General features: G+C 39.9%; 1 protein-coding gene across 1 annotated transcript in view; it reads right to left on the bottom strand.

The window, feature by feature from the left end:
* The window catches only part of Mgl (low-density lipoprotein receptor-related protein megalin), a 68,857-nt gene that overhangs the window by 22,248 nt on the left and 31,255 nt on the right, over nucleotides 1–15,354 (bottom strand). The window contains exons 2-9 of the mRNA XM_076780907.1: nucleotides 14,866–14,988; nucleotides 13,659–13,790; nucleotides 12,738–12,989; nucleotides 12,031–12,285; nucleotides 11,396–11,512; nucleotides 9,168–11,112; nucleotides 3,541–4,648; nucleotides 75–3,428 (exon numbers count right to left, since the gene is read on the bottom strand). Of these exons, the coding sequence (XP_076637022.1) occupies nucleotides 75–3,428; nucleotides 3,541–4,648; nucleotides 9,168–11,112; nucleotides 11,396–11,512; nucleotides 12,031–12,285; nucleotides 12,738–12,989; nucleotides 13,659–13,790; nucleotides 14,866–14,988 (7,286 nt within the window). The remainder of the gene's footprint in view (nucleotides 1–74; nucleotides 3,429–3,540; nucleotides 4,649–9,167; nucleotides 11,113–11,395; nucleotides 11,513–12,030; nucleotides 12,286–12,737; nucleotides 12,990–13,658; nucleotides 13,791–14,865; nucleotides 14,989–15,354) is intronic.

Genomic DNA, 15,354 nt, shown 5'->3' with positions numbered 1-15,354 from the left:
GGAAGAATGTGTTGATTTAGTACACGAGAAAAAGAGATAGAATTGTTTAAAAAAAGTTATTTAACGCCCTTCACCTTCTTCTGCGTCCAGTCGTACGAAATCCCCTCCGGATTTATCCCCTTGCTGATCAGCGTATGGATCTCCGAAGTTGAAGGTTCATCCGCTTGCAACCAGGCAATCTTCGCCCACGGCCTAATTTGCGTAAACAGTAGCTTCTTATCCTGGTAATCAAAGTCCACGCCTACCACGTTCGTCAAATTTCCCACAGAAACAAAAGGAATGCTAGTATTCTTTGGATCCAGGCTTATAGATCTAATCTCCGTCCTTGTGGCGAACACCAGGAATTCGTCCACGTTCTCACAACTCCTCCCATCCTCCCCAAGCCTGCCTACGGCGCAGTCGCACCAGGACTCCACCATATTATCTCTAGGCATGGCGAAACAGAGCTGGGAGCATCCCCCGTTCTTCAAACAGGGATTCCCCAAATCTTCTGGCTGGTTTTCCCCGTCAAACACTATAATATCCCTAACATTCACTAAATTGGACTTGACAGTAATTGGTCGACTGTTATTGGCCAGTTTGGTAGCCTTAAACACAGTGGCTAAATTCCTATCCACCCAATAAACTTCGTTTCTGAAAACAGTGACTGCCATGGGGTTGGGTAGATTTCTTCTGATAATTTCCCTATTTCCTCCAGTATAGGAAACTTTCTGGATATTGTCTTGGATAGAATCCACCCAATAAACATCGTGGGTGGCGAAATCTATAGTAATATCCCTAGGAGCGCTGATCCCAGAGGTAACTATGGGTACCCAGTTGCTCCCGTTTAAATAAGCCTTGCCCAATTTAGGGTACTGTCCATAATCTATCCAATAAAGGATCCGTTTGATGGGGTTCACAGCCAATTCCCTAGGAGAGTCCATGGTTTTTTTTACTAGAACTTTCCTGTAACTTCCGTCGAGTCTACACACTTCCACATAGTTGTCGTGTGGGAAAACGTTGGTGAAATAAAGGTTCCCGGCTACCCAATCCACAGCCAATCCCCTGATTCCGTTGGAACCGATTCCTTGTTCCACGATGTGCTGGAGCTCAGTTCCATTAGGCCTTATTCTAAAAATTCCGTTTAGACCACCTCTGGTAAACTCCACCCAGTAGATCCAGGTTTGTGCGTAGTGGAAGTCCACGCTAAGAATGTGATGACCTGGCCCGGTGATTGGGACCATAGCTTCCTTGGAATCTTTCAAACTATAACCTCTGACCACATCAAGTTGGGCCACCACTGCGAAGGACTTAAAAGGCTCGCAGGATGTGTCGCTCACTTTGTGGTACTCCATTCCACACGCACACACTCTGGTCCCCCCCGAGGCTGGCAAACAAATCTGTTCACAGCCGCCATTGTTGACAAAACAGGGATGATCGCCGGTAATTCTTTTCTTGTAAATGGTTAGGGTCTTCAGTTCCGAATCGTTGTCGACTATTTGTGTAGGATTTAGTCCCTCTGGAAGGTCTACCCTTTCTATTTTATCGTATTGCGGGTCCAGAAGGTAGAGTTTTGATTCATGGACAGCCAGAGCTTTGGGGGAGGCTATGTTCTCGGAAACTATGGTCCTCCGATTCTTCCCATCTGTGGAGATGGCCACGATTAGGGCAGGATACAAAGAACTGAAGTAAATGGTCTTGCTAGGAATGTCTATAGTAATTGCTTCCGGTTTTTCCACGTTTTTCACCAAGATCATCGGGTTGGAGCCGTCCATGTTGACCCTAGCAACTTTAGCAGGGATCCCAAAGCTGCCCTCGTCCACCCAGAACACGTGACCCTCGAGTGGGTCCACGCATAGGGCCTTGGGCCTCGCCACTGAGGTCTTATTCCCATCGTTGGCCAGAACTATAGTCCTAAATCTAATTTTCCCATCTACTTTTATAGCCTCGATGTTGTTAGCAAATTTATTCCCTATGAAGAGGTTTCTTCCCAGCCAATCGAACGCCATGGCGGACGGGGCACCCACAATTCCACTGTCCCCACTCGGACTAGGAAATTCTGTTTTGTTTCCGCCGGTATAAGGCGACGTGTAAATCGTTCCATTCTCGTCGTCGTCGTCCCTGGTCTGTAGCCAATAGATAATCCTCTCTTTCCTGTCGTAATCTATAAATTTGCCACCCTCTACCCCCACGACTGGCGTTATAAAACCTGTTTTACTGCTCCCTGGTGTCAGAGAGACGTCTACAATTTGGGAACCCCGGAGGACCATCAAATATGGCGTCTCTTCTTCCAAGCAATGCCCGCTGGGAAGCAGCCTGAAGCCCACTTGACACTTGCAGCTGTAACCCTGCTGATTGGACGGAGACAATAGGCAGAGGTGAGCGCAGGAAGCGTTGGCACAGGGGTTGGGCGTGATTGGTTGCAAAACTGGATGATGGACGTGGATGGACAGAGGCTGGGATATCAAATGAGAGACCACCGTCTGATTTGCACCGTAAAATTTATGAACAGACAAAACTCTGTTTAGTTGCCTGTCAGTCCAATACATGGTGTCTTCGAATAGAGTCAAAGAATGTGGATGAAGAAGATAGTGAGAGCTGGCTAGGACCTGGATCCGTTTGCTTCCATCGTAGAGGCAAGTGTCAATGAAATCCAACTTACTATCCGCAAAGTATATTCTTTTATTCGCTATATCTAGGGCCAGACCGTTGGGCCAGTAGATTTTTGTGTGGATTATGATAGATCTGTTGGTACCGTCCATTCCAATTCTTTCTATTCTAGGGTTTTCGCCCCAGTCCGTCCAGAAGAGCCAGCGGGCCCCAGGACTGGGATCCAAACACATCCCCCTAGGCTGAGTTATGTTTTCTTTGACAAGAATCATGCGACTTGCGCCAGTTTCTTTGGCAACTTCGATGGTGTTTAGTTTGGAATCGAGCCAGTAGAGGTTTTGGCCTATCCAATCGTAGGCCAGGCCTTCGACCAGGTCCAATCCAGTGGATATTACGTCCTGTGGGTCGCTGCCCCTGTCTAATCTAGAGATTTTCTTCAATTTCATGTCAGACCAGAAGATAGTGCCTGTATGCATGTTACTAGCTGTCGCCACGACATTTTCTACGTTTATCGGAACTCTTTCTAAAGCCTGGTCTTGCAGATCTGCAACTAGAATTGTGTGTCTGTTGGAGATTATTAGGAATGCTGCGCTGTGGTTGAAAGCTTTGCAGGTGTGCTTGTCTTTTTCTAGACTATAGCCGTCCTCGCAGTTGCAATAGTACCCGCCTTTGATGTTCACGCAGATTTGAGAGCATTTTCCTGGGGGGTCACACTCGTTTAGGTCCTGGCAATTGTAACCGTCTTTGCTGAGCTCCTCGCCAGGGGGGCAGGTACACTGCTTACCCATAGGCGTCTGCATGCAACCGTTGCTGCAATAACCGCCTCGGTATTTACACTCCTGGAAAAAGTTTTTGAAAAAAGTTGTAAGTACTTCAGATACTTTGTATTCGTTATTTTACTCAAAATCAAACAAACAAAATCCTTCCAATAAACTTTCCCGGGATCCTTACCTGAAAATCACACCCCGGTCCCTCGTCAGCCCCATTAGGGCAATCCATCTTCCCGTCGCAGACACTCGACTCATTAACGCATCGATCCGTTACATTGGGACACTTCCATTGCATCCCCCCACACTTGAACTCCGGCGCAGCACAAGCGTGCAGCTCCACATCTTCGTCAGACCCGTCTCCACAATCATCCTTCCCGTCGCAAATATAAGCTTTAAACACGCATTTCTCATTCCTGCATCTATAGAACCCAGGCTGACAAGCCACAGTTCCGCACGACGGTCCAGGTTCATCAGATCTATCCGGACAGTCCGGAGTCCCATCGCAGTACCAGCTCTTGGGAATACAAATAGCTGCTCCAGCGCACTGGAAGTGTTTCTCTCCGTTACACTGGTCCGGTGCCAGTGTGGGGCAGCCCACCTCGTCACTTCCGTCGTTACAGTCAGAGATCCCGTCGCATTTGTAAGAATCCAAAACACACATTTTCTGGTCCGCGCAGGTGAATTGCGTGCTGAGGCAGGTAACTGGCGGGCAGTCCATCTCGTCCTGCTGGTCGAAGCAGTCGTTGTCTCCATCGCAGACCCACGGCTGGGGAATGCAATGGCCGGATCTAGGGCAGGTGAATTGGAAGTACGAGCAGGTTTTCGCTACGCAGAACTCGCCCTCGTCGGAACTGTCGCCGCAATCGTTCTCCGAATCGCATTTCCAAGTGCTGGGGATACACCTGTTGTTGGCACAGGCGAATTGATTGGCGCTGCAGGTCACGTTGGGGCATCCTGCCTCGTCGGACCCGTCCCCGCAGTCCTTCTCCGAATCGCAGCGGAAGCTCATCGGCACACACCGGCCAGACTTACATTGGAACTCGTTGGGGCCGCAGGTGGGCTTCGTGGTGCAGTTCTGCTCGTCGCTGTTGTCCAGACAGTCGTTATCGCCATCGCAAACCCAAGTGTGCGACACGCAGCGCTGATTGGCGCAAGTGAAGTCCCAGCCGTTCGGGCAGGCTTCTAGGGGGGGCTCGGTTTCTGGGTTCGGGGCACACGATCGGCCGTCGGACTGGAGGCGTTCGCCGTACGGGCAGCCACAGGAACGCATTAGACGAGCTGTTCCGTATCTGTAAATGTAGAGAAATTTATGTGTTTTTTTTTTTATTACTTGCAAGGAACGTTCGCGAACGGTCCGGCTTCGATTTTGATGAAACTTCGTACACTTATAGAGCAGCCAAAAATAATCGACACGTATTTTTTTTTAGCTAAGGTAACTCGAGTTTAAGAGGTGAAACCACCCCTTGAAGTTTTGGCTCGAGACGGCTATCTCGAAAACGGAAAGACATACGGAAAAATTGTTAATGGGCGAGGTTAATGGTTTCTCATGTACAATAACATGGTGTTAAAAAATTTAACAAAATACAATTTGTTTATAACAAACAAAAATTTATTAACTTAATTTTTCATTTTATTGAAATTTTCATAATGACAAAAAATGACGAGCATTTTATTCCAAATCCATTGGTATGTAATATTTTTAAATTGCCCCCTACAGTTTTGCAGATTTTTGTGATTTACATCTTGGGCGCACATCCACTATGGTAGCAGCAGTTCTAATTTTGATTTTGATGAAGCGCTGTAGGCTTGCAATAAATTATACAGTAACAAGTAACAAGTAACAATAACAGTGACAAGTTTCTTAACAGCAATGAAAAGATTAATTGTTTTTATTAACCACCTATGACATCGTGTCAAAGGTGGAGCGATATATAAATTATAAATACATACAGTGTGTATAGCAATTACTCTATGTAGTTTCGATAATAGTGGTACTCGTCGAAAAAATGTTTGAAACATAAAGATTTTTTACACCATGCGCATTTAATTATTGCCACGCCACCACAAATATGGCATCTTGGTTCATTTTTAACAGAATAGCAGTACTCAACAGAATTCTGGAATGCATTTGGTTTTTCATCTGTACAGGGTATTCGGCCACCCCTTGGAAAAATTTTAATGGGAGATTCTAGAGGCCAAAATAAGACGGAAATCGAGAATACTAATTTGTTGATGGAGGCTTCGTTAAAAAGTTAACAAAATTAAATTAAAAAATGTTTATTCATTCTGAAAAAATTATTTTTGGTTGCAGGGCTCAATTACAATCATTTTTGGTGGATACACATACCCCTGAAATCCTACCCACTTTCGAGAAAAAAATTCGAGTAGGTACTGAAATTTTTAGATGAAATTAAAAAATTTCAAATCGTACTAAAAAAATCATATGTAATTACAGGGGTCAATTACAAGCATTTTTGGTGAATAGACATACCCCGAAATCCTACGCACTTTCAAGAAAAAAATTCTTTACCGAAAATCTGATGTGAGGCCAGAAATGCTTCCCTGAAATTTCATGTATATCTTTAAAACGTCATAACTTCTGAACGGATTGAAGGATTTTAATGTTTAAAAAAGCAATCAACGCGTATTTTACTGTAGAATATGTAGGAATTCTAAAAATATTCGAAAAGGTGCTCCTTGATCTCGTAAAATGTGAAAAACCCCATAAAAGTGGACCAATTTTTAAACGGTCATAAACTCCTACAATAGTAAAGATATCGCATTGAAATTTTTTTCTGAAGCAGAGCCCACAGGCACCTACAAAAAAGTATTAGATAATTTTTCTGTAGGGTGTCAAACAAAATTGTTAAAAATTAAAAACGAATTTTTAAGAAAAATCGACGAGGTGCCTAAATTTTTTAGCGAAAAAAATACTTCAAATCGTTCGAAAAAAATTATTTTCGATTGCAGGGGTCGATTATAATTATTTTTGATGAATAGATATACCCCCAAATCCTACCCATTTCCGAGAAAAAATTCGTGTAGGTACTGAAATTTTTAGATGAAATTAAATTTTGTTCGTCCACCCCTGAGAAAAATTTTAACAGGGGATTCTAGAGGCCAAAATAAGACGGAAATCGAGAATACCAATTTGTTGATGGAGGCTTCGTTAAAAAGTTATTAACGTTTAAAGCTTCGCCCGTACTGAATTTTTTTTTAGAAAGTGGGTATGATTTCGCGAGTTGGTCTATTCACCAAAAATTATCATAATTGCCCCCGGCAATCGAAAATAATTTTTCCAGAACGTTTTGAAACATTTTTTTTTCGCTGAAAAATTTACGCACCTACCCCCTGTCGATTTTTCTTAAAAATTCGTCTTTGATTTTTAGTAATTTCGTTTGACATCCTACAGAAAAGTTGTTTAATACTTTTTTGTAGGTATCTATGGGCTCTACTTCAGAAAAAAGTTTCATTGAAATATATTCACTATTGTAGGAGTTATGGTTGTTTGAAAATTGAATCATTATTATGGGGTTTTTCTAACATTACGGGGTCAAGGAACAACTTTTCGAATATTTTTGTAATTGCTACATATTCTACAGTAAAATACGCTGTGTATGGCTTTTTGAACATTAAAATCGTCTAATCCATTCAGAAGTTATGGTGTTTCAAAGATTCGCATGAAATTTACGTGAAGCATTTCTGTCCTGAAATTATACCTTCGGTAAGGAATTTTTTTTCTCGAAAATGGTTAGGATTTCAAGGGTATGTCTATTGACCAAAAATGATTATAATCGATCCCTGCAATCAAAAATAATTTCTTTAGAACGATTTGAAATTTTTTAATTTCATCTAAAAATTTCAGTACCTACTCGAATTTTTTTCTCGTAACTGGGTAGGATTTGGGCGTATATCTATTCATCAAAAATGATTATAATCGACCCCCGCAACCGAAAATAATTTTTTTACAACGTTTTGAAATATTTTTTTTCGCTGAAAAATTTACGCACCTACCCCTCGACGATTTTTCTTAAAAATTCGTTTTTAATTTTTAACAATTTTATTTGACACCCTACAGAAAAATTGTCTAATACTTTTTTGTAGGTGCTCATGGGCTCTGCTTCAGAAAAAAATTTCAATGCGATATCTTTACTATTGTAGGAGTTTATGGCCGTTTAAAAATTGGACTACTTTTATGGGGTTTTTCACATTTTACGGGATCAAGGAACAACTTTTCCAATATTTTTAGAATTTCTACATATTCTCTACTAAAATACGCGTTGATTGCTTTTTTAAACATTAAAATCCTTCAATCCGTTCAGAAGTTATGACGTTTTAAAGATATACATGAAATTTCAGGGAAGCATTTCTGGCCTCACATTAGATTTTCGGTAAAGAATTTTTTTTTTGAAAGTCCGTAGGATTTCGGGGTATGTCTATTCACCAAAAATGCTTGTAATTGACCCCTGTAACTACATATAATTTTTTTAGTACGATTTGAAATTTTTTAATTTCATTTAAAATTTTCAGTACCTACTCGAATTTTTTTCTCGAAAGTGGGTAGGATTTCAGGGGTATGTGTATCCACCAATAATGATTGTAATTGAGCCCTGCAACCAAAAATAATTTTTTCAGAATGAATAAACATTTTTTAATTTAATTTTGTTAACTTTTTAACGAAGCCTCCATCAACAAATTAGTATTCTCGATTTCCGTCTTATTTTGGCCTGTAGAATCTCCCATTAAAATTTTTCCCAGGGGTGGCCGAGCACCCTGTACAGATGAAAAACCAAATGCATTCCAGAATTCTGTTGAGTACTGCTATTCTGTTAAAAATGAACCAAGATGCCATATTTGCGGTGACGTGGCAATAATTAAATGCGCATGGTGTAAGAAATCTTTATGTTTCAAACATTTTTTCGACGAGTACCACTATTATCGAAACTAGATAGAGTAATTGCTATACACACTGTATGTATTTATAATTTATATATCGCTCCACCTTTGACACGATGTCATAGGTGGTTAATAAAAACAATTAATCTTTTCATTGCTGTTAAGAAACTTGTCACTGTTATTGTTTCTTGTTACTTGTTATTGTATAATTTAGTGCAAGCCTACAGTGCTTCATTAAAATCAAAGTTAGAACTGCTGCTACCATAGTGGATGTGCGCACAAGATGTAAATCACAAAAATCTGCAAAACTGTAGGAGGCAATTTAAAAATATTACATACCAATGGATTTGAAATAAAATGCTCGTCCTTTTTGTCATTATGAAAATTTCAATAAAATGAAAAATCATGTTAATAAATTTTTGTTTGTTATAAACAAATTGTATTTTGTTAAATTTTTTAACACCATGTTATTGTACATGAGAAATCATTAACCTCACCCATTAACAATTTTTTCGTATGTCTTTCCGTTTTCGAGATAGCCGTCTCGAGCCAAAACTTCAAGGGGTGGTTTCACCCCTTAAACTCGAGTTACCGCAGCTAAAAAAAATACGTGTCGATTATTTTTGGCTGCTCTATAAGTGTACGAAGTTTCATCAAAATCGAAGCCGGACCGTTCGCGAACGTTCCTTGTTAGTTTGGGAGGTTCCTTTTTTGTGTTATTATATCTATTATATTATGTGGGCATATATGTTAAACTTGTATGATATAAGTGTTTCATTTAAAGAAAGTTTCAATCGTAAATTGTGATTCATGATATAAATTCATTTCAAACAATCTACATACTCCCCACCCCCTTCTTTACAAACTAACTGAAAAATCCCACTACGACCCACCTGAGAAAACTTTCCTTACCTGTTGGTATTATTATGTGGAACAGCAAAGCATAGTTTTTCGCATCCCCCATTACCAATCGCACACGGATGGTCCGACGACGAAGTCTGAATATCCTTGCTATAAACCTTCACTCCATACAATCTATTACTCGCGGGCTCTCTCACCAAAATTACTTCCTGATCTCCACTCTCCTTATTTAACCTGATAATAGCATCCAGCTTCCAGTCAGTAATATACATCCACTCTTCATGAATGGCCATAGAAAATGGATGCCTAATCAGTCTAGAATTAACGGTCCTGACATCCGTACCATTCAAATTCGAATGCTGCACGTGATCCAATAAAGCATCGCACCAATACAATCTGTCCTTCATAAAATCAATAGCCAATCCATTAGGCCATCCTAAGGTCAAATTCCGAAATACCACAAGATTAGAACCATCGGTATAAGCTCTGCTAATATTGGCAGGTCGATCCCATTCAGAGAAAAAGATAAACCCATGATTAGGATGAATAACAATAGCCCTAGGTCTCTTCAAGTTCTTCAGGAGGGTTCTCCTATAAGTAACATTTTGAGTACTGAGAACATTTAAGGTACCCCTTCTGGAATCGATATAATAAAGGTTCTTAGAAGCCCAATCAACGGCTAGACCCTCTACTCCTTCATTCTGACTGGCTAAGACAATTTCTTTTCCACTTCCATCCTGTTTAATCCTATAGATGACGTCCTGGAGGACGTCGCTGTAGTAGATGTACTGGTCCCTCGCGTCGTAGTCCAGTCCAACGAATCTGGCCGTTCTTGACACCACCGGAAGTATAGCATCGCTGAATCCCTCCATCACAGGGTTTAAAACCTTTCCTTTGATAAATCTCTGTTGCGAGTACATCAGAAACTCCTGGACGAGATTGCAGTTCCTTTGGTCCATGGAGAGCCTCCAGCCTATGTGGCACGCGCACCGGTAGCCTAATCGGTTCTCCTGATCGCTGGCTGCGGTTACGATACACATATGCTGACATCCCCCATTGTTATTTCCACAGGGATTAGAAACTGTGGGCTGTGTGAGAAGGTGTAGAGCTTTTATAGCTTTTGCATCCCTCATTTTGAAGACCGTTTGCAGGGAATAAACTCCCTGAGTCTTATCCATGCTCATTATAGCTTGTTTCTTGCTGTCCGTCCAGAAAATCCTGTTCTCGAATAGCGTGAGCCTAGTTGGAGATGGTGTATGCGATCCTCTGAGGATCATGACTCTATTTCTTCCTAGATAGTCGGAAGTTTCTATGTAGTCGAGCTGGGAATCACACCAGAAGATCCTTCGCGAGATCACGTCCACACCGATGCCGGAGACCTCGTAAACGGCTTCTGAGACGACCGGAAAGGCATTTGTACCGTCCATGTTTGCTCTAAGGACTTGTTTGCTGTCTGCTATGAACATTAGGCCCAGTGTGGGGTCCAGACCGATGTCCGCTGGATTTGTCAGATTGGAACCCAGGGCAATCCCGTGGTATCTTCCGTCTAGTTCGAACACGTCTATTTTTTGGACCACAGAGTCCACAACGTAGAGCTTTTCGCCTATCCAGTCCACTGCGATGGACACTGGGCCCCAGGAGCTTATTAAGAAGATATCTACGTTGGATCCGGTTCCTTCACCGTAGAGAGGCTCCATGTGAACCTTTCTGGTCTTTACGTCGCTCCAAAAGAGCATGTTCCTGGAGTAGAGGTAGTCCACACCACTGGCGCCGGTTGTATTGGCGATTATTGTTCGATCTTCTCCGGATGGAGACATTCGCCAGATAGCACGCTCCTGGGCCACTAGGAGCTCGAGGGAGACTCCTTCGTGGGACGTGGCTCGACATATGTTGGGAGGATGGAGCACGAAGCCAGGGGCGCAGCTGCAGATGTAAGAACCGTCCGTGTTCTCGCAAAGCTGCTCGCAGAAGCCCCATTCGGAACACTCGTCACGATCTGCGGATAGGAGAAAGTGTTACTGTTGGGAGAGTTGTGGAGATTGGAATGTGGTATTGTAAAGATTGACAAGTATCATTATGAGGATTGTAACCTGCTATTTATTAAGTACAGAATACTCAAATATTAAAAATGTTTTAAAACAATAAATTCTTTTTCAAGATGAATGTGTAAAAAAGGGTCTAAGTTTGAGAAACCCTTCCATTAAACTTCCAAGTGATAACAAGATGTTAAAAATTTCTAAGATTAATTACTTTTATTTAACGAAGAAAGTTGGACATACCTATGCAAGTTCTTGAATCGTTGGCAAGAATCCTACCCTCCGGGCAATAGCAAGCTCCACCCATCGGAGATGCCTGACACTTGTACCGGCATCTCAGCAGATTGCACATACTCGCTGCTGTAAAACAAAGGAAAGATTATCAAATTCAATCAAGTTCCATGAATATTTCATTGGAATTTCATATAAAAAAGAAAATTTCCTTATTATATATGTATAAACTAGAAATCTAATATGTCTATTTTGAATTGGATATTACCTATTTAAAAATTTACAATCCACGTACCTGTTCTCTGAAGGTCCATTCAATTGTATCGATTGAAACAAAATATCAGAAATGTTATAGACTATTATATCATTGGTAAAGTTCAACAATTCACCGATCTAACTAAATTTTCAATTTCTTAGTACACTAATAATCTCCAACATGTTTAAACTTCCAAAAATCATACGATTCCAAAAGTTTGTCGGCTTAACACTTTTACGATACTGTCAGACAAAATTGGGCAAATTCTATTCGCTAATAATCACTTACTAATCGCTTACGAAACATGTAACATTAATATTTGCTTTAGAAAGTTTAGACATTTCCTGGAAAGACTGATCGCCAATATAAAATGAAAGAAAACAATATTTACAACATGCAGCTTCTTCGTCAGCATCGTCTTCACAGTCATGTTTCCCATCGCAGAGCTGGGAGCGATCTATGCAAAGGGGTTTCCCATCCGGTGCACCCTTTGGACACATAAATTTGTTCCCAGGACACACCGTCACGGTGCAGGACTTCTCATCAGAACCATCGTGGCAATCCTTGTAACCGTCGCAGTGAAATGACTTTGGTATGCACATGGAGTTTGCGCACCGGAACTGATTGATTGTGCATGGTTGAAAGTCTGAAAACCCTCCGCTTTAAATATCACACTTTTTCTACGCCATAGGAAAGTTTCTACGTAACCAGTAAACTGTCATAACAGACAGTTCAACAGTCTCTCAACTATTTCTTTTTAGTTCAGTATTAGTGTAAAGGATTCGAATGAGTAATATTTCAGACGTCAAAAGCAAGTACTTCTTTTTATCCATTGCAATTTGATCTCTCTGTCACAAAAAATGTTATATTACTTTTCTTCGTACATTCAATAGTTAAGAACATCCCCTGATCAGAAATAGAATTCTAGCATTAACGAACAATATTTGGCAATACTTTTTACAACATTAAATGCAATACCAACGAAACATCATTAAATAAATTAAGTGATCGATGACCTCAACAAATGTTTTCAATAATGTTGTTGTAATTGTCTCGTTGAATCAGTTGCCAATAATATTTAACAAAAATGGAACATACTGCAATTTTCTTCGTCGCTATTATCCCCACAATCGTCCTTGTAGTTGCACCTGGCTGATTGTTCGATGCAACGTTGAGTTGAATTGCATCTGAACTGGTCCAATCGACAAGCCGGTTTGCTAGAATCACACTTTTCTTCGTCTCGACCATTTCGACAGTCCAAGTATCCGTCACACCTCTTCTCCTTCGGAATACATAGCTCTGGAGTCGTTCCACCGCAGCGGAAGTCGTCTGGCTGGCATTTCCTATATTCTTTTTAATAGTTTTTAGTCAGTGACTTCAGTCACCTTTCTGAAACTTTCGAATCTTGTTCATTGTTTTGGTAAAATAGGAAATGAAGTTACTACGGATAGAATCTATCTTAATGAGGGAAGATTTTTCCACTCGCAGCAGCTAATTTCAAACTAATCTATCTCATCTTTCTATGAGATTCTTGTTTGGAGAATGGAGCGAACAATGCAAAAGTTTCGAGCAATCATACAGAATAAATATTATTATGATATGGGCTTTAGTTTATAGATCGTTGCTTCTACAATTGAAAACAAATAAAATGAAGTTTGTTCTGGCCAACCATGGAATAAATATTGTAATATGGAATTTAGTTTAGATATTGTTGATCAACGTCTAAGCAAAGAATTATTTTGGAAAATAGATAGATCGCTTGATTCATGGAGCCAACAAATACTGAATATTATATATCCGTATCATTAGAACAGGAAATGTGATTAATTTAGCATCGTGAATTTCATATGTACGTATAGTATTATCAATAAAACAATGTTGTTACTGGACGATGAAAGACTGAATTCGAAGCACTAGATTTGTATTTCATTGAATTACATTTCCTGTACTACCAAGTGTTTAGAAAATAATATGGACCCAAGTTTAGATAATGATTAATAAATCAATAAAACTACTTACTACAGCCAGCTTCGTCAGTTCCATCGACACAGTCAACAGTCATGTCACATCGCTGATGAGGAGGAATACAATAAGTCTTATTAAAAATATACTGGCCACAGGTGATCTGTCCAACATCACAGTCAGGCGGTGCTGGAAAACAAGAATTAAATTGATCGACAAACTATAGTTTATTCTATCCACAATGATGATTTTACTTGTATCGATCAGGGTAATCTGTCTCTGATATACAGGGTGTTCTGCCAATTCTGGCAAAAATTTTAATGGAAGATTCTAGAGGCCAAGATTAACTGTACTTTGTATAAATAATATTTATGAGTTATTGGGTTGTACGAAAAGTAATTTCGTTTTTCTCCTTCGTGAACAGGAACAATTTTCTTATAATATATAAATATTTTATTGAATCGTGTACTGCTCATTTTGGTCCAACACCTTTTGCCATCTTCCTGGTAATAGCATGATTCCATGCACGTAAAATTTCTGATCTTTATTTATAAAACACTGATGCAAGTGATTTTTGACATCGCCACTTTAAGTAAATGTTTTAGCGTTTAAGAAATTTCTTAAAAGCTGCAACAAGTAATAATTCGATGGTGTGGGATCTAGCATGTATAATGGATGTGGTAGCACATCCCAATCCAAACTGTAATAGCTTCTGACGAGTTACTAAACTTGCGTGAGGTCTGGCATTATCATCGTGTAACCCAAATGTCGAGCTTTGAAACGAAACCAAGTGGTTTCATGCGATCACAAACGGTCTAATTCAACAATTTGACCTCTTAACGATTTCTTGTGTTGTTATTCGTCAGTTTGCTTCAACTAATATGTTTATTTCGTCTTCGTCGGCTTTAACTAGCCTTCCAAAACATGGACCACCTTCGATATCAAAGTTGCAGGAACGAAATTTTGCGAACAAGTTTTGGCAAAGAAACACAATTGCACAGAAACAAAATATTTTACAAACAAGCCTTGAAGTGTCAGCTATGAAAATATATAATGAAAATACAGTTTAGAATAGAGTTGGCTGGTTAAAAATACAATTAACGTCTCCGTTGGTAATAAAGCGAAACTGCTTTTCGAACGACCCAATAGTATCTAATTTAAATAAATATTTTTTCCAAATTAGAAATAAAAGTCTACAATAAAACTGTGAAAACAGTAAAATTTCATTTCGACTGTTAAAAAATGAAGGGAAAACAATACTTACGACACGATTGGAACTCATCTTCTGCAGTTTCGCAGTCTTTTTGATAATTGCAGACCAAAGTAGATGGTATGCAGGTGCCATTGAGACATCTGTAACTGTTGTTTCCACAGTCGCTATCATCAGCTGGAAAAATGAAAAGAAATTTTCATCTGTTAGTAAAAACACTACAATACTAGCAACAAAATTTTTCTTAATCATCATAGCTGGATTGATATAAATTCCAATAACCAAAAACGTCAAATGCTACAAATTCCTTACAAAGTGTTTTTAAAGCAGTTAACAACAATTCGAAAACAACGGATTAAGATGAAACCAGTCGTGAATCCTTTTCTTTTTTTGCTTTATTTAGAAAATTCTACAAATAAATTATATTTATCCAAAGAAACGCGATGATTGCTTTTGATTTAATCAAAATAACGTATGGTCCTTCCACGAGAAGGCACCAGTGTGTTTACATCCCTACTCTTGCTGCAGTCCGCTGATTGGCTG

This window comes from Colletes latitarsis, chromosome 13 (assembly GCF_051014445.1).
Source record: "Colletes latitarsis isolate SP2378_abdomen chromosome 13, iyColLati1, whole genome shotgun sequence".
NCBI classification, from domain to species: Eukaryota; Metazoa; Arthropoda; class Insecta; order Hymenoptera; family Colletidae; genus Colletes; species Colletes latitarsis.
This window is presented reverse-complemented; position numbering and strand designations above follow the sequence as displayed.